The sequence below is a fragment of the Emys orbicularis genome, chromosome 2, assembly GCF_028017835.1.
Source record: "Emys orbicularis isolate rEmyOrb1 chromosome 2, rEmyOrb1.hap1, whole genome shotgun sequence".
Lineage (NCBI taxonomy): Eukaryota > Metazoa > Chordata > Testudines > Emydidae > Emys > Emys orbicularis.
The window spans coordinates 291,244,108-291,267,086 of NC_088684.1; the positions used below are offsets into that span (position 1 = coordinate 291,244,108).

The 22,979-nt window shown below is 43.6% G+C and overlaps 1 protein-coding gene across 1 annotated transcript in view; it reads right to left on the reverse strand.

The window, feature by feature from the left end:
- The window catches only part of LOC135874353 (meiosis-specific coiled-coil domain-containing protein MEIOC-like), a 53,325-nt gene that overhangs the window by 26,751 nt on the left and 3,595 nt on the right, over window positions 1–22,979 (reverse strand). Inside the window, exon 2 of the mRNA XM_065399154.1 lies at window positions 9,653–9,784. Within this exon, the coding sequence (XP_065255226.1) occupies window positions 9,653–9,784 (132 nt within the window). The remainder of the gene's footprint in view (window positions 1–9,652; window positions 9,785–22,979) is intronic.

The window sequence follows — 22,979 nt, forward strand, 5'->3', positions numbered from 1 at the left end:
AAATAAATAAAAAGTCAGTCTTCATTCCACTGTCTCTCAGGTATTGCTAGAACACTCCCCAACCCACAGGAGAGTGGGTGTTGCTATCTGTTCAGCTGCTTTGAATCTCTCTCCCTCTCTGTTAGATACTCAAGAAACCAGAACACTAAAGCCCTCCTTGTTGCAAGACCTAGGCCTGAGTTTGATTTGGTGGTAACCACCATACCTTTTTCTTAGTAGGCCTCGCTTCCCCACTGTGACCCAATGAAATAGATGTGGCTTGGCAGAAAAGGCACTTAACCTGAGTGGACTGGACAACATTTTGATATTATAGGGCACTTTAATAAAGAAAAAAAATGGTTACTAACTTATCTCAAAGGGCAACTGTCATAACTATAAAGGGAAGGGTAACAGCCCTCCTGTGTACAATATATAAAATCCCTCCTGGCCAGAGACACCAAAATCCTTTTACCTGTAAAGGGTTAAGAAGCTCAGGTTACCTGGCTGACACCTGACCCAAAGGACCAATAAGGGGACAAGATACTTTCAAATCTGGGGGGGGCGGGGGGGGGGAAGGCTTTTGTTTGTGCTCTTTGTTTTGGGTTTTGTTCGCTCTTGGGACTAAGAGGGACCGGACATCAATCCATGCTCTCCAAATCTTTCTGAACAAGTCTCTCATATTTCAAACTTGTAAGTAACAGCCAGGCAAGGCATGTTAGGTTTATCTTTGTTTTCTCAACTTGTAAATGTTCCTTTTGCTAGAGGGTTTACCTCTGTTTGCTGTAACTTTGAACCTAAGGCTAGAGGGGGTTCCTCTGGGCTCTTTGAATCTGATTACCCTGTAAAGTTATTTTCCATCCTGATTTTACAGAGATGATTTTTACCTTTCTTTCTTTAATTAAAAGCCTTCTTTTTAAGAACCTGATTGATTTTTCCTCGATTTAAGATCCAAGGGGGTTGGATCTGGACTCACCAGGAATTGGTGGGGGGAAAGGAGGGGGAATGCTTAAATTCTCCTTGTTTTAAGATCCAAGGGTTTGGATCGGTGTTCACCAGGAAATTGGTGGAGAAGTCTCTCAAGGCTACCCCGGGAAGGGTTATAGTACTTGGGAGGGAGATATTCTGGGAGGGAGGTAAACAGAGTTTCCCAAATAACTCATATATAATTTGGGTGGTGGCAGCAAAAGCAGATCTAAGCTGGTAGTTAAGCTTAGAGATTTTCATGCAGGTCCCCACATCTGTACCCTAGAGTTCAGAGTGGGGAAGGAACCTTGACAGCAACAGTTGCGAAGTGTTGCTCATGTCCATTCCAGGCTAGGTATGTGCACGCTACATGCACAGTTGCTGGAGATTTTTCCCTTAGTAGTATCCTTAGGGCCAGCCCAAGAACCTTCTGGAGCTCTGTGAACATGCACCGGTATAAGGGACGCCGCCGACTCCACACTCTCTCAGTTCCTTCTTGCAGGTAACGCTGACAAGAGGGTAGGAGAGTGGATCAGGGAATGGACATGAACAACACATCTCAAAGAACAACTGTTACGAAAAATTAAGAACCATTTTTTCTTCTTCAAGTGCTTGCTCATGTCCATTCCATATTAGGTGACTCACAAGCAGTATCCCCTGAGGTGGGCTCCAAGTTCATGTATGTTCTGATTGCAACACTGCTCTACCGAAACTAGCATTGTCACGGGCCTGTTGGGTGATGGCATAGTGGGATGCGAAGGTCTGAATCGATGACCACATCGCGGCCCTGTAGCTATCCTGGACTGGTATCTGCGCGAGGAACGCTGCTGATGAAGACTGGGGTCTTGTAGAATGAGCCATCACGATAGCCGGTGGTGGGACGTTCGCCAGCTCATAGCAAGCTCGGATGCAGGCAGTTATCCAGGACAATATTCTTTGGGATGACACTGGTAGACCTTTCATCCTGTTCAGCACAGCCACGAAAAGCTGTGTAGACTTGCAGAAGGGCTTAGTTCTTTCAATATAGAAGGCCAAGGCCCATCTAACATTTAAAGTATGTAGCCAACATTCCACAGCAGTGCTGTGAGGCTTCGGAAATAAAACAGGCAGAAAAATGTCCTGGTTGTTATGAACTGCAACACCACCTTTGGAAGGAAGGTCAGGTGGGGGCGCAGCTGGACGTTGTCTTTGAAGAACACTGTGTATATGGGGGTTCTGATGTCAAGGCTTTGATTTCGGAGACCCTTCTGGCCGAGGTAATCACCACTAGGAAGGCAACCTTTCACAAGAAGAGTAGGAGAGAACAAGAAGCTAACGGCTCAAAGGGGAGACCCGTGAACCTTGACAGGACCAGGTTTAAGTCCCATGGGGGAATCGGGGCACAAACCTGTGGGTAGATCTTTCTAAACCCTTGAGGAACTTGATCGTCATCTCATGGGAGAAGACTGATCTGCCCTGAACCAGAGGATGGAAGGCTGAGATGGCTGCCAAGTGAACCTTGACTGAAGACAGTCAGACCCTGGTGCTTCAGGTGGAGCAAATAGTCCAAGATGGACTTCAGTGAGGGCTGAGATGAAGAAAGATTCCACTCAGAGGCCCACAAGTTCAGCCAAGTAGGTAGCCCTGATGGAGTGTTTCCTGCTACCTAGCAAGACTGCTGAACCTGCTCCGGAGCAGGCCCACTCCTCGGAGTTTAGCCACACAGAAGCCACACCATCAGGTGTAGGGAGACGAGGTTCGGCTGAAGCAACCGGCCTTGGTCCTGTGAAATCAAGTCCAGACGTCATGGGAGCTCTAACAGAGTTGCTACCGAGAGGTCCAGAAGTGTGCTAAACCAATGCGTGGCCATGCCGGAGCTATCAAGATAACCTTTGCCTTGTCCCGCTTGATCTTTAGAAGGACCTTGTGAACCAAGGGGATCGGTGGAAAGGCAAACAGCAGCCTGCCCGCCCACGAGAGCAGGAAGGCGTCGGACAGAGAGCCTTTGCTGTGCTTGTGCACCGAGCAGAACCTGCGGCATTTCCTGTTCTGTCTGGTGGCAAACAGGTCCACCTGGAGAGTCCCCCACCTCTGGAAGATAGCATTGACTACCTCTGGGTGAAGGGACCACTCGGGATGAATGGAAAAGGACCCGCTGAGTTGATCTGCCAACTCATTCTGTTCTCCGGGAAGGTGTGCTGCCTCGAAACGGACGGTGTGGTTCACACAGAAGTCCCACAGACAGAGGACCTCCTGACACAGGCCTGAGAAGCAAGCTCCCCCTTGCCTGTTGACATAAAATAATCAAGGCCGTATTGTCCATTGAGACCTGCACAACCCTGCCTGACAGCTGGGGAAAAAACACCTGGCAGGCCAAATGTATCGCCCTGAATTTAGCTCTTCCTGGGACCAGGGCCCTTTGATCCTGAGATTGTTGTGGTGGGCTCACCACCCCAGTTCTGATGCGTCCATAACCAAGGTCTCTGATGGATACGGGGCAGTAAAGGGCACCCATTTCATCATCGAACACGGATCTACCCACTAAGTCAGAGATGTTAAGACAGTTGATGGGATCGTGAGAACTGAGTCCAAGTGGTGTCTGCCCGGGGAGTAGATCGATGCCAGCCACATCTGTAGGGGTCTGAGGTGTAACCTCGCATATTGCACCACGTAAGTACACACTGCCATGTGACACAACAGCCTGAGGCATACCCGGGCACTCATAAGCGGGTGAGCTGTGACGCGGGCGATTAGATCTGACATAGTTCGGAATCGGGCTTCTGCTATGACGGCCCTGGCCTGGGTAGAGACGAGCACTGCCCCTATAAGCTCTATTCTTTGCACTGGGACTAGTGTTAATTTCTGTTTGCTTACCAACAGGCCCAACGCCCGACAGGTGGCCCATACTATGGCAACGCTGTGCTGAACCTGAGCTCGCAAATGGCCTTTGATCAGCCAATCATCGAAGTATGGGTAGATTCGTACACCTCGACGTCCCAGGTAAGCTGCAACCATCACCATATACTTTGTAAAGACCTGTGGGGAAGCTGACAGGTCAAAGGGGAATGCATTGAACTGATAGTGGCATTGGCCCATCACAAACTGAAGAAATCTTCTGTGTCCATGGAAGATGGAAATGTGGATATAAGCGTCCTTGAGATCGAGGGCAGCATACCACTCTCCCGGATTCAGAGAGGGAATGATGGAGGCCAGGAAGACCATGCGGAACCTCAATTTCTTGAGATATTCGTTGAGGCAACACAGGTCCAGGATGGAACGCAGGCCCCCCTTGGCCTTCGGGATTATGAAATATCAGGAGTACAACCCCTTCCCTCTCAAGTCTCGAGGAACTTCCTCTACTGTTATGTACTGTAGCATGTTATGTGAGACCATGCAGTGCAGAAGGGAAACAGGCAGTCCAAAACCAAAAGGGGGGATGGATCCTGACTCAAGTCTGGTATGCTGTCCTCAGGCATACCCTCAAAAGGCCTGCCTGGACGCACCAGGGTATCTAATTGAGCCCGACTGGGAGGCTGAGGTGGAAGGTAGGGCCTGACAACACTTGTAGCCCTTCCCTTTCTTCTTACAGGAATCATGTCTGGAAGGCCCCGAGAATCTGGGAGGCAGTTGAGGCTGGAAATGCTTCCTGGAGGCCGGGGGTGTGTACAGGCCCAGGGAACAAAGTGTAGCCCTCGAATCTTTGAGACCATGCAGCTTGGAGTCCATCTGTTCAGAGAACAGAGTGGTGCCCTCGAAGGGGAGGTTCTGGACAAACTGCTGCACCTCATGCGAGAGGCCCGGTAACTGGAGCCACATGTGCCTCATGGTAACCACGGCCATTCGCCATTGTTCTGGCCGCTGAGTTGGCCACATCCAGAGCTGCCTGTAGGGAGGCTCTGGCCACAGTCTTGCCTTCCTCCTGGATGGCGATGAACTCCTGCCTCGACTCCTGCTGCAGAGAGTCTCTGAACTTGGCCATTGAGTCCCACAAGTTAAAATCATACCCCCAAGCAACACCTGCTGGTTAGAGATATGAAGCTGGAGGCTGCCCGTGGAATAAACCTTTCTCCTGAAAAGATTCAGTCTCTTGGCCTCCTTATTCTTTGAGGTGGCACTGGGCTTCCTCTGCCTGTCCCTCTCATTTGCAGCTAACACCATGAAGGATCCCGTGGGGGAATGCGAATACAAGTACTCGAACCTGGTGGCCAGTATATAGTACTTCTTTTCTACCCATTTTGAAGTAGGGGGCAGAGAGGAAGGGGTCTGCCATAGAACCCTGCCCCTGACTGGTCCCACAACCCCCTCATTTACCAGAAGGGCCACTCTGGAGGGAGCCACTACAGCCAAGATATCTATCAGACGGTGAATGGACTCCTTCAGCTCCTCTATCTCCAAGTTTGTGGCAACCCTCTTCAGGAGCTCCTGATGTGTCCTAAAATCATCTAGCGGGAGCAGGTTAAATAACCCTACCACCACCTCCAGTGGGGTCACTTCCGTGACCTCGAAGCCAGGGTCGGTGTCAGAGGACAAAGTAGTGGCTTGCCTACACGACTGAGTAAGACCATTGGGAAGGGGGTCCCGGTACCAGGGGAAACCTCCACAGGTTCCAATACTACCACTGCATGGGCCAGTGTCCTGATGGCCAGGCGGCTGCCATGGGGCCAGTACTGAAGTCTGGTGCGCACGACAGGTACCGGTACTACTTCTGGCAGGGCGAAGGACTCCACCTCAGACTCCGACGAGGACTCTTTTCCTGGAGACCATGGGGGGGCCATGCCCAGTTCTGCCTCCAGGGGGTGCCAGGGAAGCAGTGACCAATGCCGGGTCGGGGACTGTAGTGGGGAGGGGGGGGCCATGCAGAGCTTCCCCCTGGTAGGTGCCGCTACCGTCGATGCCGAGAAGGAGCTCTCCACTCCTTGCACCCTTCTGTCCCTGATAGCCCTGACAGGTATGGGACCTTAGGGGGTGGGCGGTATCAGGAGGACAACAAGTCTTTTGCAGCCTGGAAGGCCTCTGGAGTTGAGGGGGCCTGCCGGCACACGGTACCACGACCATTCCCAGGAGTGGGAGGTGGGTCCCGAACTGGGCTCGACACAGCTCTGGGGAGGACAAGTGGCCTGGTACAGGTCTCACTACGTCCACTGCTCCCCTCTCGTCTCTCTTCGGTGCCAGGGAGCGCCCTCTTTCGACACATTGTTTCTTGTGCTTCCTCTTTGGCACCGGGGATGGAGAATGGTGCCAAAAAGAGCCCAGTGCTGGCGGTGCACTTCGCACACAGGCTGAAGTACTTGGCACCAATTTGGAGCGGGATGGCTCCAAGGCCGGTCTGAGGGCTGCCTCCATTAGCAGAGCCTTCAGGTGAATGTCTCTGTCTTTCAAAGTCCTTGGTCTGAAGCCCCTTCAGATTCCACACTTCTCCTTAACATGAGCTTCTCCGAGGCACTTCAGATAGGCCATATGTGGTCGCTCACCGGCATAGGCTTGGTGCAGGATGAGCATGGCTTGAAGCCCGGAGACCAGGGCATGCCCAGTCCCTGGGACAACGTCCCTCTAAGACTGGAATAACTATCTGGACTACACTATATATACTAAGACAGGTAACTAAACTTACTAACTACAAAAATTATATACACTAGATCTGAGTCCAAATCACTGTTAGGAAAGCCTTGCAAAGCAAGAAGGCATTCCAGCCAATTAGCACAGTCCATAAGAAGGAACTGAGAGGGTATGGAGCCGGCGGCGCCCCTTATACTGGTGCATGTGCACAAGGCTCCAGGGGGCGCGAGGGCCAGCCCTATGGATACCAATAAGGGGAAAATGGATGCAATCCCTAGCCCCATTGACTTCAGTGTGGCCATGATTTCACCCAATCTCTCTTATCAGCTAGCAGGGGGAACAAACCTCTCCTTCCCCAAAAAACAAGCTCTCTTATCCTATCCAACTGGTAAAGGAAATATAATAACAATGCACTCTGGTGGAATACATGCTCTCTCAACGCACACCACAACAAACATTCAGCTCATTTTTAACAAGCTGTAAATACTGGGACATAATAAGAATTCTGTTCTTGGCATCACAATCAGGCCATGCATGTTTGAGGAGTCAATTTGCTCAACCATTAAGAGCCACATCCCTACTCTCAGCTGTGGAATCACAGTTGAAAACTAAAGGCCTTGGCTACACTTGCAGCTGTACAGCGCTGTGAGTTAAACCTGTCTTCGTACAGCTGAGTAGGGAAAGCACTGCAGTCTGTCCACACTGACAGCTGCCAGTGCACTGTCGTGGCCACATTTGCAGCATTTGCAGCGGCATTGGGAGCGGTGCATTATGGGCAGCTATCCCAGCGTTCAAGTGGCTGCAACGTGCTTTTCAAAAGGGGGGGGAGTGGAGTGTGACAGGGAGCGTGGGGGGAGAGAGAGTGGATTTTTGGAGTGCGGACACTGTGTCAGCACCCTGCCTTGCAAGTTCCGACCCCTCTCCCTCACTGAAAGCAAACAGAGCTGTTTGTTTTTTCCCCTCACAGACCAGATAAGCAGCCACTCGCCGAAATGGACCCCATAAGCAGCCACTCGCCGAAACAGACCCCAGACCTCCCTCCCCCCCGCGCCGCCTCTCTCTTCAAGCAAACATTAGCTGTGGGCGTTCCAAAGGGAGCCCCCCTGCCTGCCTCTACTCATTCACAGCAAACAGTAGCTGTGTTTTGTTTTTTTTGATAAGCAGCTCCGGGAGCCCGGAGTTCACAACAAAACAAAGAGAAGCATCACAACAAAACAAGGAGAGGAAGCTTCACTTAAAAGGATTATGGGGAGTTTCCGGAGGTCAATCACTGCGTAATAAGGTTACTCCCCATTTACACTGGAGCACCAGCCTCTCAGCCACTCCGCAGCAGCTGTTATTCCTCTCGGGGAGGTGGAATACCTGCAGCGCTGTAGCCATGGAGATACAGCGCTGCAAATGCCTTGCCAGTGTGGACGGGGAGTGAGTTACAGTGCTGGGGGTGACTTTATTGTGCTGTAGCCACGGCCTAAGAGCAGCCTTCTGTTGTTAAGACAATAGCAGCTGTTAGCACAACAGAGACGGCCTCCCAACCACAGTGGGAGGGTAAAAGAACCCTGCTCTTTCTGAATCCCATTAATATTGTGGCAAAAGGGATTGTCAGAAGTTATGCAGAGTATCCAGACTCTGCCTACCCTCTCCTGATTAAGAGGACATTGCTGCACTATATAATGGGAGAGAAGAGTAAAAAGAAATAGTTAATGGAGGTTGGGTGTCCTCCCACATAAAGGCGGGGAAAAGTATGTTGGCTATTTTAATAGATATATAATGCTAAAAAAAAACCTTAATTTTTGAGATTTATAAGTAACAAATTAAAATAGAGATTACTACTAAATTTCTTCACTTCACCCAAACAATTTGAAACAGTGGCTTCTGTTGCTCGAACTGCATTAAACCTGCCCTGTAATAGCACAGAAGTGCCAAAACACCTTTTGTTGGCTAAATTCAGTACAGAAACCCTGTAGAGTTATCTATCCTAAGAAGCAGGTATTCCAACTTGTAAAGATTAGTACCCAGACAGTTTTTTATTCACAGGTATCTTGGATGCTATTTTTAACAATACTGGGTAAAAACTTTTCACAGAAGTGTGATTTTAAGTTGACTATGTTCCTTTTCAGTTTCTAGTTCAAACGACTAAGGCAACCATTTTAATGTTATCTGAATGTAAAACAAAGGTGTGCTACCTTTTTAAATCTGCAGAAAAATAGTTCTAGTACCTCTGTGGCCGCTGCTAACTTTCCCAGCCTGGAGCACACTAAAAATGGTTAGAGTTGCCTCAGTGTTTACTGCTATTAACCCTAAGGGACAGCAGTGAAATTCACAAGAACTGTATCACTTTTACTCTACTGGCACTTGAAAAACTGACCAGAAGTAGAGGTAAATAATAGAGCTATTTACTGGTCAGGAGGACCCCAAACTTAAACTGGGGGACAAGGTATGTGAGTTGAAGAGATCCTGCCCACCACAGACAGCAGCCAGGAGGATGGTAAAGTGGTAGAGTAGTGGAGACTTCCTTTCCCCACACCCACCCTTGGGGCAGCTTGAAGGCTCTGGTATGGTGGTGAAAGGAAACAAAGTATGCTCCTTTGCAGCAGCCAGAGAATTGTGGACTTCTTGTTTATGGGAAGGCGTTACATTTGTCAAACATCTACTAGCCAGAGCAAGGTAAGAAAAATAAAAATATAGACCTAACCAGATGCAGGAACATCACCTTTGTAGGACTCCCACCATTCTCTGATGCCCATCTTTCCTTAGCCTTTATAACCTGATTGCCATCAAGGATGCATAGTGTCTATTGTATTTATGATCTTTTCTATGTGGATAACAGTTAGCTGGGAAGTGGACTGAAAATAAATTCATTTCACATTGCCACTGGGCATTTATCTAGTGGTAACAACTTCTTGCGACTATTTTTCAGAATATTTTGCCAAAGAAGCTCATGAGATTATCATCACTAGAGTCACTTGAGGCCAGACTAGACATGGAATTGTTGATTGCTGTAGGAATCTATGATTACTCTTCTGTATAGAGATCTTTTCCACCTCTAGCATATAAGAAACCTAAAGACACGCCATATAGGGTTTACGTATACATTTCAGTCTGAAAAAAAAAAAAAAGAAAACAGTAAGAGAATTCCATTTCTATTCATCTAAGCAAGCAATTACTTTGGACTCACCCGTGGCTCGTAATGACTGAGAGTGGCACTTTGTTTGACCATGTCCTCGCTATCAGAATACAAATTCTCTTTTCCCAAGTTTGTTGCATTGCCAAATAAGCAGAAATTCAGAATCTTAAGCACAGGTGTACCCTATTTAAAGATAATTAAACATGAAAAGCAAAGGTTAGCAATTTTAACCGGAAACATCAGCATTTTAAGAAAAATAGTATGTATTATTCAGAAGGCCAAAAACTGAAACAACATTAAAGATGATTAACTTGTTAATAGTTGAGTAAATAAGGTTCAGGCAAAATGACAGTACTATATTCCAATCCAAGCCTTGAAAAATCCACTAGTCCAGCACAAATTGGAAAATTTCCCTGACAATTACCATAACTTCCTGCAGAATTTACAATTTCATTAAAAAGAAAAGGATACCTTCCAAATGCAAACAGAAGTTAGTAAGGCAGCACCACACTGGTTTAAGTTTTCAGGCAGACATTCCCAGTGTCTCCCTGGCTTCTCAGAGCTTCTGCAAGATGCAGAAGAGTGAAAATTGACTAGGTTTGTCAGTTTTCATCGACATGATGTCAGTGATTTCAGTGTCATTCACCAACAAACAGCAAGTGGGTAAACTGAAGTCTAATTTCAAAAGGATGAACTCAGTGATATTAGACTTCCAAGTGCTGTAATTAAATAAAGACAGCAGTCTACTGAAGAATAACTTGGGCAATATTTAAAAGCTTCACATTAGTCAGTTTTTTTACAAAACATCAACATTTGTAGGACCTAAAGGGCCACAAAAATAGTTCAGCATTAACAATATCTCAAGAAAAAAATGAAATCTGTATCATATGCTAGTCATAGAATCATAGAATCTCAGGGATGGAAGGGACCTCAGGAGGTCATCTAGTCCAATCCCCTGCTCAAAGCAGGACCAATCCCCAACTAAATCATCCCAGCCAGGGCTTTGTCAAGCCTGACCTTAAAAACCTCTAAGGAAGGAGATTCCACCACCTCCCTAGGTAACCCATTCCAGTGCTTCACCATCCTCCTAGTGAAACAGTTTTTCCTAATATCCAACCTAAACCTCCCCCACTGCAACTTGAGACCATTACTCCTTGTTCTGTCATCTGGTACCACTGAGAACAGTCTAGATCCATCCTCTTTGGAACCTCCTTTCAGGTAGTTGAAAGCAGCTATCAAATCCCCCCTCATTCTTCTCTTCTGCAGACTAAACAATCCCAGTTCCCTCAGCCTCTCCTCAGAAGTCAGTTTTGAACCATTTCACAGCCAGTTTTGAACTTTCAAATGAAGATTCCCAACAAACAAGATTTCCCAGCGTGACAGTTTGGCTCTTGGAGAATGGGTGGAAAAAATTAGCGTGGGCCATATGTACATTTATAAAAGATAGAGTGTAAACTCTGCAATTATCAGCAATGAGTTTCAGTACAATTCATAGCTCAATTTATTATAGAAGTAGGACTTCTCAGTGAAGACTTAACAGGCTCAACCACAGAAGGTGACTATTAATTTGCCTCTATGCAGCCCTCTAATTTAAGTTTGCATGCTTGCCATTTCTCCAGCTTCATCCGTCTCTTGGGTTTGATACAGTAGAACAATGTTCACTAAAAATCCCTTGGAAAAGTTAAACTCTTAGGATTTATCTTCACTGACAGATATTTGTTTAAAGCAGGATACCAAATGTTATCGCACTGTAAAATCCTAAGTCATTTGTAGTGTTTATGCCAATGTCAGCACTATAACTCGGATGGTGGTTGACCTTGCCTACTGTCGCTCAAGCTAAAACTAAGGTCTTGTCTACACTTGAAAGTTAATTTGGATTAAGGTAGGGTGTGAATTTACAGTGCAACAGCTGTTCAACTAAACAGAATGAGTGTCTACACATGGAGTTATTCAGGACAGTTAATCAGGAACAGATGAGTTTTCACAAGAGCCATTAAAAGTTTGTTAGCCTATTCTAAAGAGTGATTCATTCAAGCTTTCAAAACTAGATTAAGGCCATGTCTACACTATAGATCTTACAGCGGCACAGCTGTACTGATACAGCTGCACCGTATAGCCACCCTATGTCAAAGGGAGACAGCTCTCCCATCGACATAATTAAACCACCCCTAATGGGAGAGAGCATCTCCCGCCAACATAGCGCTGTCCACATTGGCGCTTCTATCAGTGTAATTTTTCCAGTTATACAGACAAAAGTGCTAGTGTAGACACAGAAAAAGACAAAAAAGTGAAAGGTTTCAAAAGACGTTTCTTCTCTCCACACTTTTCTTACATACAGATCATTAAGAGGATAATAGTTATTTTATAATCATTTTCTTTTGACTAATTTTATTCCATTTCAATTCCTCTGTTGATTGGTATTTTCGATATACCCAAAACAAATAATTTACTGAAGCATTTTCTCCATTAAACTGCCTCCCACAGTTCCCAGTGTGGGCAGACAAGTTGCCCCACAACACCCTGTAAATGGGAACACAGAGCCATGTAGCAAGTCGGGGTGCTAGCAGTCTTGAGATATGCTCCCAGATAGATGTATTGTCTGTCATGGCCAGATACAGCACAAGTGTGGACACAAGGAGTGACAGCATAATATGTGTGGGTGCACTCTCATGGGTTAGATTACCACTGGTTAATTAACCTGTGATATCGTCACTGCATGCCTACCACAGGGTAAGCAAAGACCTTACTGATCTGTTAAATAACATGTATAGGATCAATATGGCTCAGCTATTAGCACATTCATCTGTGTGTAGAAATAGATTTACTGAAAAAGACCCAACAGTTCATCTAATATATCACTACATCTATCACATTGTATTATACTGGATATTTCACAGGAATACAGAAGAAACAATAATGCATCTGACCAGGTATGCAATTATAAAGTGGGGAGGGGTAAGCATTCTATGGCAAGCAGTTTATGTCCTAGAACTGGGGAGCATTTCAAATCATTGGGGAACTCCGTGACGCCACATATGTAGGTAGGTGTCCAAGTAAAAGTTAAAGTCTATGGCAGCTTTTTGAAAAGATTATGGAACCATCTTTGTGTCCTAGCCAACATTCCCTCTCTCAATAGAATAGATTTTCAATGACCACAGCTTTCTCTGAGCTGTTGCTGAGCACTTAATGGCTAATATGCATGCACACTCATTGCACTAGCAGTAAATAATTCACTGTTTGAAATGCATGTTGGGATACCTTAAGTATAGAAGGTGCTTCCATTATAGCTTTGACAGAAGCAAATGCTTTAGTTACAGGAAAAATGACAGCTTGCATTTTGTTTGACTAATTTTTAAAAATTCATGTTTCTCACAAAGCACCTTTAATAATATCCCCTGAATTATTTTAAATTTATTTTAAAAAAAATTTAATTAAGTGTTTATCTTCTTCATCTACTATTGTTTAGAAGGATTTCTCCCATCCCCATCCACACTTCTGCTACTGGTTCTGGTTCTTCAGTAGCAGCAACATTGAGGCAAAGTCTCTTAACTTAAAAAAAATTCTTGGATTTATAGTCATGCCGGGAGAGACAAACCTCCTTCTTTTGCCCTCTGCCCAATTACATCTGCTCTCCAGTCACATGGAGAGGATAGGGGCCTCCTTCTCCCCTACAGCTAAGTGCCTCTTCTGATCTGAACGGAAGGGTGGGGGAGCATATGCCTCAGCTAGTACTAGGTGATCTCCAGACCCTTAACAGGGTTTGAGAGTGATGGATGCCCCACCAACACTTGTTCATCCCCATCTGACCCCTGTATAGAAAAAATATTCACTAACTCCAAGACTCCAATTGCTTCCTCAGTCAGTACATGGGTCTAGGGAGGGAAGTCATCAGTACCCCACCCCAGGTTTTAAGTCACTCCCAAGTTCTATGCAGGGATCCAGGCAAGTACTCTCTATCCCCTACCTAAGGCATTACCCGTAACTAGAATAGATATAAAATCTTCCAGACAGAAGAATGATTTTTAAGTTGACAGTATCCTTTGAAGGTTGCTAAATGATTTTCATTATACCAGTTTCCCCTACCTAAGGCACAAAAAGACTCTCTTTGGGATGAAAGCAATCTACGCTTTGGCTCAGTCAAAAGGTGAATGTTTTTGTGGAAATTCATTGGGCTATTTTTGAGTTACCTGAGATATGTATGTGTGGGGAAGGCAGGGAAAAACCAATTTCCCATTATCTTCTTGCATGCTTTAAAAAAAACCACCAAAATTCTGAAACCTCAAATTTAGCCAGTAAATAATCCTCACTGACGAATGGGAATTTGTCTAACAATGTAATTTTCAAATAGTCACTATATTAAGATTTGAAGGAGTTCTAGCATGCACACAGATATATGCTTTACTATGCCTTTCTAGTCAGATGCAGTGTGTATGTGGGTGCCACTACAGAGAAGTGTAAAAATTTCACTAGTTCTGGGGCTCTGCACATCAGAATATATCTAGGCCTCCAGAGAATAGGCAATTTGAAATAAATACTTTGAGGTGACATGAGAAAGGTTGCCAATCCTCTTACCATGCTATCTGAAGTCCAGGAGTGAAGGCCAAATTCTACAATTCAGGTGATGTGGAAAAGGCACTGAAAAGTCTGAGGAATTCTCTTCCTTCTCAAACCACCTACTTTGAACCTCCTTCACTCTGGAGGCCCATTCTGGGTTGCAAAGCCACAGAGCATAAAAAATTGGAAAAAATGACTGGGGAACAGAGGTCTCCAATCCACACCCTGGCTAACAACACACTGGTACTTCTGAAGTATGCACTACTATAGTACTTTTCCTAATAAAGATTAAAAAATAAAAAAAATAAATACAGAAACATTAATGCAACTTTAAGGTTGCAGATTCAAAACTCAGACAGCAAGAAATGCAAATGTTAAAGCTCTCTTGGCAACATTAATGTATGTGCAATGTGAGCAAATAAATGTGGTCATACGAACCTTAATTTTGTTATTGCCATCTGTCAAATTCACAGCCTTAGTACTTAAAATACAGTAAAATTAAACTAAATTAAAATGAAAATAGATTACAGATAAGGGCCTTGTTTCTACACCAATTTTTTCCAATCTTTGGAATCAGACATGCTCCCAAATACCTCCAAGAAAAAGAATCAATCTACAAATTACACCTGTCACCTGATGCCACAAAACTTCTGTACACAGAAGTACCGTTTATATAAATAGCTGTTCCGGGTGCAAAGAGTTTGGAGGATCTTGCCCCCGCTTTCAAGTTTTGGAAGCCAGTCTTTGTATAATGAATGATAAATTATTTCATAATAGTACTAAAGGGACCCAAAGTGCAGAACAGTCTTGCTGACAAAGATTATTTTACTACAGTTCAGGACTTTATAGCTCTGCTCTCTGATTATTAAAACATAACAAGTATTCCTTACTTTCAAAAACTCTTCATGAAGCATTCATATAAAGTTGTCACGTATTAGAATAGTCTGCAAAATTCAGTTTAAAAGAATCTTTTCCAAAAGGCTCTGACTCAAATTATGGTAGGTGTCTATTCAAGAATATTTCATTTAAGGGAGGGATAGGGTAATAGACAACTTTTATTGGCCCTATCAATAGGGAAACTATACAATTCCTAACATTCCTAAGTGGCCAAACCACTAATAAAGCATTTAATAACAGTCATTCATTGCAGGATCTATTGAGAGGTAATGAAGCTTGATATCAGCTAACTACACTTCCCTTCACCTTTTAATTCATATCTCTCTCACAATCCATTGTCTTCTGGTAGAGCAGGGAAACAGGAGGGACTATTAAACACAAGTTTGGTAAACAAACATGACTCTGACCCACTAAAATGTCAACAAAACCAAGTCAGTTTAAGTGGGTTTCAATATTTTTATAAATCACATATTACAGATCATAAGATAACCCTTTCAAAAATATTTCTTAAAAGGGACACAGTACACAACCAACAAACCTGCCATTTTAAAAAATGAAGGTAAAAGTGAAGTTACCAAATATTGTTCCAAAAGTTTTATTTAAAATAAAAAAGATGATTTGGGCACTATTTAATACCTGTTAAAATTCCACTTTTTGTCCTTCAAAATATATTCTCACTTTTAAATAGGCTAACAGATACTTATAAAAATATTCCTAACACATTAAGAAATTGTGTTGCAGTTAGCTGCAACAAGCCAATGTTTGTTATCAAGTAAGAGAACTCTCCCCTCACCTGTGCCAAGATTTAAATGTACTCGGTAGCTCATTATTACATTCATATAAGGATTTATTTCTTATTTATATTAGCCTACTGTAATTAGATTCAGAAACTGCTTCCCTCTGTCAGCAATTTTTGAAATTCCTACAGCAGGGAAACCCAGATGAAGGTCTCAAAAAAATTGCAGATTGAGGTAAACATTGTGTCATGATATTTAACAATACAAGCCATAAAATACAGAAATGAGAGGAAAAAATTATCTGGCTGGAAAGTTACTAAACTGTTCAGAGTTAGTTTGATTAGAGTGAAGGGGTGATAGATGGTGATCCCTAGCTGTCCTCCCTACTAATAAATTTGTCTTTTTCCCTAGTAGAAGGCTCCTTTGAATGACCAATAACATACAACTGCAGTTTGGAGTCTTGGGCTTTTGTGATAAGTGTTTATAAATCACCACTGAAATTGCTATTATAAAGGTTGGTCACAGCCAGGCAACTAGGTTATCACAGCTTCTTCTAAGCACGCCACCAATCTAGCTGCTTTAGAAAATATTATTCTGCAAAAATTGCTTTGTTAAACTGTATTTTCCACTCACTACAACAGCAGTATTTTCATACAGTCTCCAAACATAGCCCCTGATCTAGACAATGCACATATCACTGAATTCCAGGTGTGAGAATCAACTTCCATCAAAATAAACCTGCACAAACGTTACCACCAGCCGTTCCCTGAGTGCGTTCCTCCCACCGACACAAGCCACTGGAGAAGCAAAAGCAGCAGAGGTTTTAAAACATACCAACCATACGCACTACAGCACCAGCTGATCCCTGTGCCATGAAGTCTAGTGGCGTAGTCTTGTACCTTGCTGAACCTGGGCTGCTGAACCTCGTCCACCTCCCCTAAACACCGCTGCCATGGGACACACGCACACTACACACCTCAGTACTCCTTGCATATAGAAACTGTTGCCAGGCTATGGCCAGCGTCTCTTCTCCACCCACTGAAGCAGCACAATACACAAACAGGGGAGCGAGGCAGACAGGGGCTTGGTCTGTGCGCAGCGAAAAGGCCCCTAGTATGAATTCAGAAGATAAACTAGCAGCATTAGCACTAAGCACTCCCTCCTCACGGCTTGCCCTAGACAGAGTCGCCGCTAATCTGCACCTACTGAGAGAAACACTGTGAACTGCCTGCCCTTTGATGTCACCCACCCCATAGCCCCTTCAAACACTTTCCCCCGTTTAAATGCATCTGCTGCAGCAACAGCAATCCCCTCTTCTGAACAAGGATTTCAGCTTGCCCAAGGCCCTGCTACAGGAGTAAAAGAAACACCGAGCTTACATTTTCGTTCCTCTTGCTATACAACCATTCTCAGCCCTGTCATGTGTGATGTCACTGTAGTACCAGTATGTGGAAGTACTATGGGAATTGTAGTCTTCTCCCTATTGTGTAATAGCTACAAAGTACAGGGCTCAAGGTAATATACTGCAAATGTGAGAGCCCTAGAAACAGCCTCCTTACTACAGAGGATTATCCGAGCTGCCGGGGGAAAAAACTAAAATCTAAACCGATAGGGGCCGGTGGAAAAGGGAGAAGTGCTGCAAAACTTAATTCTTCCTCCATTCCCCACTTGGGATGAAGCAATTTTATGGTGATCACATGCTTTCAACAGTGATTTAAATTGTCCTCAGAACTAGGGTGACCAGATAGCAAGTGTGAAAAATTGGGACGGGGGTGGGGGGTGATAGGTGCCTATATAATGCAAAGCCCCAAATATCAGGACTGTCTCTATAAAATCAGGACATCTGTCACCCTAGTCAGAACACATCACTCATTGGGAAAGTATTACTAGCTGAGGGATTTAATTAGGATTTCATTATTTTAACTTTAATGGAGTACAAGAGTTCTGATAATAAAAGTCCCATATATTACTGGGTTGGGGGGAGTAATTCTCCATGAAGAAGCAATTCACTGACCAAAGTGTTATGTTTGTTATGGTGAGTGTGACAGACAAAGAAGAAAAAAGACTATTTCCTCCACAAAGAAGTTAGTCCAGTAAAAGATATTGCCTCACCCACATCTCTCTGTTTCTGACACGGAGAGTCATGGTTTGTGTCACCCTAGCCAGCCCACTATTGAGTAAGGCTTGAACAGGTGCCTGGCATTAAATGAGGACATTGATATAATAGGCAGTGCAGAAACTTAGTGGAATGAGCATAATCAGTAGGATACGGTAATACCAGGGGACAAAATATATAGGAATGACTGGGTGGGACAGTGGCACTATGTTAAAAAAGTATAGAGTCAAATAATGTAAAAATGTTAAATGATTCAAACTGTACCATAGAATCTCTATGGATAGAAATTCCATGCTTGAATAATAAGAGTGTAGCAGTAGGAATATACTACTGACCACCTGACCAGGATGGTGACAGTGACTGTGAAATGCTAAGGGAGGTTAGAGAGGCTATAAAAACTAGAGAACACAATGGGTGATTTCAACTGTTCTCATACCGACGAGGTAAATGTCACCTCAGGCGTGATACAGCGATAAAACTTCTAGACACTATGAGTGACTGCTTCTTGGAGCTCCTAGTCATTGAACCCACAAGGGGAGAGGCAATTCTTGATTTAGGCCTCAGTTGAGCACAGGATCTGGTCCAAGAGGTTAACTATAGCTGAACCACTCATTAATAGCAACCATAATGTAATTAAAGATAGCAGCCTTGTACGGGAGAAAACACTAAAAGACACCCCGTATCACAGTAACATTTAACTTTAGAAAGGGGAACTACAAAAGAATGAGGATGATAGTTAGATTGAAATTAAAAAGTGTGGTCAGAAGAGTAAAATGCCTGCAAGCAGCACGGCGAATACTTTAAAAAACCATAATAGAGGCCCAGATTAAATGTATACCCCAAAAAAAAAAAAAAAAAAAAAGACAGTATAAGGACCAAAAGAATGCCGCCAGGGCTAAACAGCGGAATAACGTAGGCCATTAGAAGCAAAAAGGCATCCTTTAAAATTTGGAAGTCAAATCCTAATGAGGAAAATAGGAAGGAAGGATCACTCATTCTGGCAAGTAAAACGTAAAAGTATAATAAGGCAGGCCATGAAAACATTGGAGAAGCAACTTGCTAAAGACGTAAAAAACTAACAGTAAATTTTTTTTCAAGTACAGAAGCACGAAGCCTGACAAACAAGCAACAGGGCCACTAGACGACAAAGGTGTTAAAGGAGTACTTGAGAAAGACAAGACCATCGTAGAGAAACTAAATTAATTATTTGCATTGGTCTTCACTGAAGAGGATGTGAGGGAGATACCTTCATCAGAGCTAGGTTTTGGGTTACAAATCAGCTATTCCAAATACTATCCCAAATTGTTGCCTCAATAGAAGAGGTTTTCCAACAAATTGATAAACTTAACAGTAATAGCAAAAAAAACGAGGAGTCCTTGTGGCACCTTAGAGACGTACAAATTTATTTGGGCATAAGCTTTCATGGGCTAGAACCCACTTCATCAGATGTATGAAGTTAAAAATACAGGAGCAGGTATAAATACATGACCCAACCACTCCCAGTCTTTATTCAGGCCTAATCTGATTATATCTAGTTTGCAAATTAATTCCAGTTCTGCAGCTTCACGTTGGAGTCTGTTTTTGAAGTTTTTTTGTTGAAGAATTGCCACTTTGAGGTCTGTTATTGAGTGACCAGAGAGATTGAAGTGTTCTCCTATTGGTTTTTGAATATTATGTTTCCTACGGTGCCTCAAGGACTCCTCGTTTTTTTTTGCTGATACAGACTAACACGGCTACCACTGAAACCTGTTAACAGTAATAAGTTACCAACACCAGATGGCATTCACCCAAGAATTCTGGAGGAACTCAAATATGAAATTGCAGAACTACTAACTATTGTATGTAATCTATCACTAAAATCAGTCTCTGTACCAGATGACTGGGAGGTTAGCTAATATAATACCAATTTTTAAAAATAACTTCAGAGGAGATCCTGACAATTACAGTCCAGTGAGCCTAACTACAGTACTGAGCAAACTGGTAGAAACTATAGTAAAGAACAGAATTTTCAGACACCTAGATAAACATGATTGGGGAAAAGTCAACACAGCTTTTGTAAAGGGAAGTTATGCTTCACCAATCTACTAGAATTCTTTGAGGGAGTCAACAAGCATGGGGATAAGGGTGATCCAGTCATAGAATACCAGGGTTGGAAGGGACCCAGATAGATTTTTGTCCCAGATCCCTAAATGACCCCCTCAAGGATTGAACTCACAACCCTGGGTTTAGCAGGCCAATGCTCAAACCACTGAGCTATCCCTCCCCCAATATAATGTACTTGGATTTTCAGAAAGCCTTTGACAAAGTCCCCCACCAAAGGCTCTTAAGGAAACTAAGTAGCCACTGGATAAGAGGGAAGGCCATCTCATGGATCAGTAACTGGTTGAAAGACTGGAAACAAAGGGTAGGAATAAATGGTCCATTTTCACAATGCAGAGAGGTGAACAATGGGGTCCCACAAGGATCTGTGGGACCTGTACTGTTCAACATATTCATTAATGATCTGGAAAAGGGGGTGAACAGTGAAGTGGCAATGTTTCCAGACAATAAAAAATTATCAAGATAGTTAAATCCAAAGCAGACTGTCAAGAATTAGCAGCATCTCACAAAACTGGGTGACTGAGTGGCAACAACATGGCAGATGAAATTCAGTGTTGATAAGTGCAAATAAATGCACATCAGAAAAAATAATCCCAATTATACATATATAATGATGGGTACTAAATAAGCTGTTACCCCTTAAGGGGGGCGGGGGGGTGTTGGAGTTGTATGGATAGTTCTCTGAAAACATATGCCCAATGCACAGCAGTGGTCAAAAAGGCAACAATGTTAGGAACTACTAGGGATGGGACAGAAAATATCTTAATGCCAATGTATAAATCCACGGTGTGCCTATACCCTGAATACTGTCCAATTCTAGTTGCCCCATCTCAAAAAGGATATTGTGGAACTGGAAAAGGTTAACAGAAGGGCAAAAACATGATCAAGGGTATACGGAACAGCTTCCATATGAGGAGTGACTAAAAAGATTGGGGTGTTCAGCTTAGAAAAGGGATAACTAAGGGGGGATATGATAGAGATCTATAAAATCATGAATGGAAAAAGTGGATAGAGAAGTGTTATTTACCCACAAAACATAAACCAGGGGTCAACCAATTAAATGAATAGGCAGCAGGTTTAATACAAATAAGAGGAAGTACTTTTTCACACAACCAACCTGTGGAACTCATTGCCAAGGGATGATGTGATAGCCAAAAGTACAACAAGGTTCAAAAAAAGAACTGGATAAGTTCATGAAAGATATGTTCTTATAATAGCCATTGATGGACCTAAGAACAGCCATACTGGGTCAAATCAAAGGTCTGTCTAGTCCAGTATCTTGTCTTCCAACAGTGGCCAATGCCAGGTGCTTCAGAGGAAATGAACAGAACAGATAATCATCAAGTGATCCATCCCTCGATTGGCCAAGCTGGTCAAGGATGCAACCCCATGCTCAGGGTGACCCTATACCTCTGACTACCAGAAGCCAAGAGTGGAAGACAGGAATAGATCACTCCATAATTACCCTGTTCTGTACATTGCTCTTGAAACTCTGGTATGGGCCAATGTCGAAGACAAGATACTGGGCACGATGGACCATGGTCTGACCCAGTATGGCAGTTCTTAAGTTAGAAGCTGAAGGGGTTGGTTGACTTTTCACAATTGCACACCATACCAAATACTCCACTATATATGGCAACTTGATGCTGAATTAGCATGTTATTTTCTATGTACGGTTTGCAGTCCAGGAGGCAATAGATAATTTCTGTTCTTAATAACAAACTTTGGCAGCATCTACACTAACAAGTGTGATGCCATTTTTCAGCAATAGTGCATCTGCACCAATATAAGCACTAGTGTAGATCACACTTGAGTGTTTCCAGCATTGTGCCCTGAACCCATGCTCTGACCAAGAATTCATAGATTGTCAGGCCAAAAAGAACCATTGTGATCACTAGTCTTACCGCCTGTATAATACAGGCCTTATGACTTCCCTGAATTAATTCCTGTTTGAACTAGAGCTTACATTTTAGGAAAAAAACATCCAATTGTGATTTAAATATTGCTACTGATGGAGAATCCACCACAGCCCTTGGTAAGTTGTTCCAGTGGCTTATTGGCCTTACTATGAAAAAAACTGCACCTTATTCATTATTTACTGTGTATTACTGTAGCTCTTAGGAGCCCTAATTCCAGTCTAAATTTGTCCAGGTTCAACTTCCAGCCTTTGGCTCCTGTTATACCTTTGTCTACTAGATTGTCCATGATCAAATTTCTGTTCCCCATGTAGGCACTTATAGACTGTGATTTAAGTCACTCCTTAATCTTCTCTTTGTTCAACTAAACAGACTGAGTTCCTGGAGTCTATCATTATACAGCATTTTTTTCAATCTTTTAATTATTTTGGTGGCTCTTCTCTGAACCCTCTCCAATTTATCAACATCTTTTTTGAGTTGACACCTGACACGTGGCAGGCGCACAAGAGCCAAATATTGAGGTAATATAACCTCACTACTCCTTGTCATGATTCCCATTTACACATCCAAGGATCACATTAGCCCTTTTGACCATGATATTACAGTAGGCACTCACATTCCACTCAGTGGTTTAAGCATTGGCCTGCTAAACCCAGGGTTGTGAGTTCAATCCTTGAGGGGGCCATTTAGGGATCTGGGGCAAAAATCTGTCTGGGGGTTGGACTAGATGACCTCCTGAGGTCCCTTCCAACCCTGATATTCTATGATTATCCATCATGACCCCAAACTCTTTTTCAGAGTCTCTGTCCCCGGTTCTCTAATTAGGGCCTACATTTTTTATTCCCAGATGTATACATTTACATTTGGATGTATTAAAACACATTTTATTAATTCAAGGCACAGTTCTGCAAATGCTTGAAGACAGTCTATATAGCACTTATATAGATACTAAAAAAACAAGCATTAACATAACTGGTGAAACATGACTGCTGATGGCTACAAATAAAGTTTGAAAGCAGAATTTCATACCTGTTTGACCCCTGGCAGGGAAGGGGGCG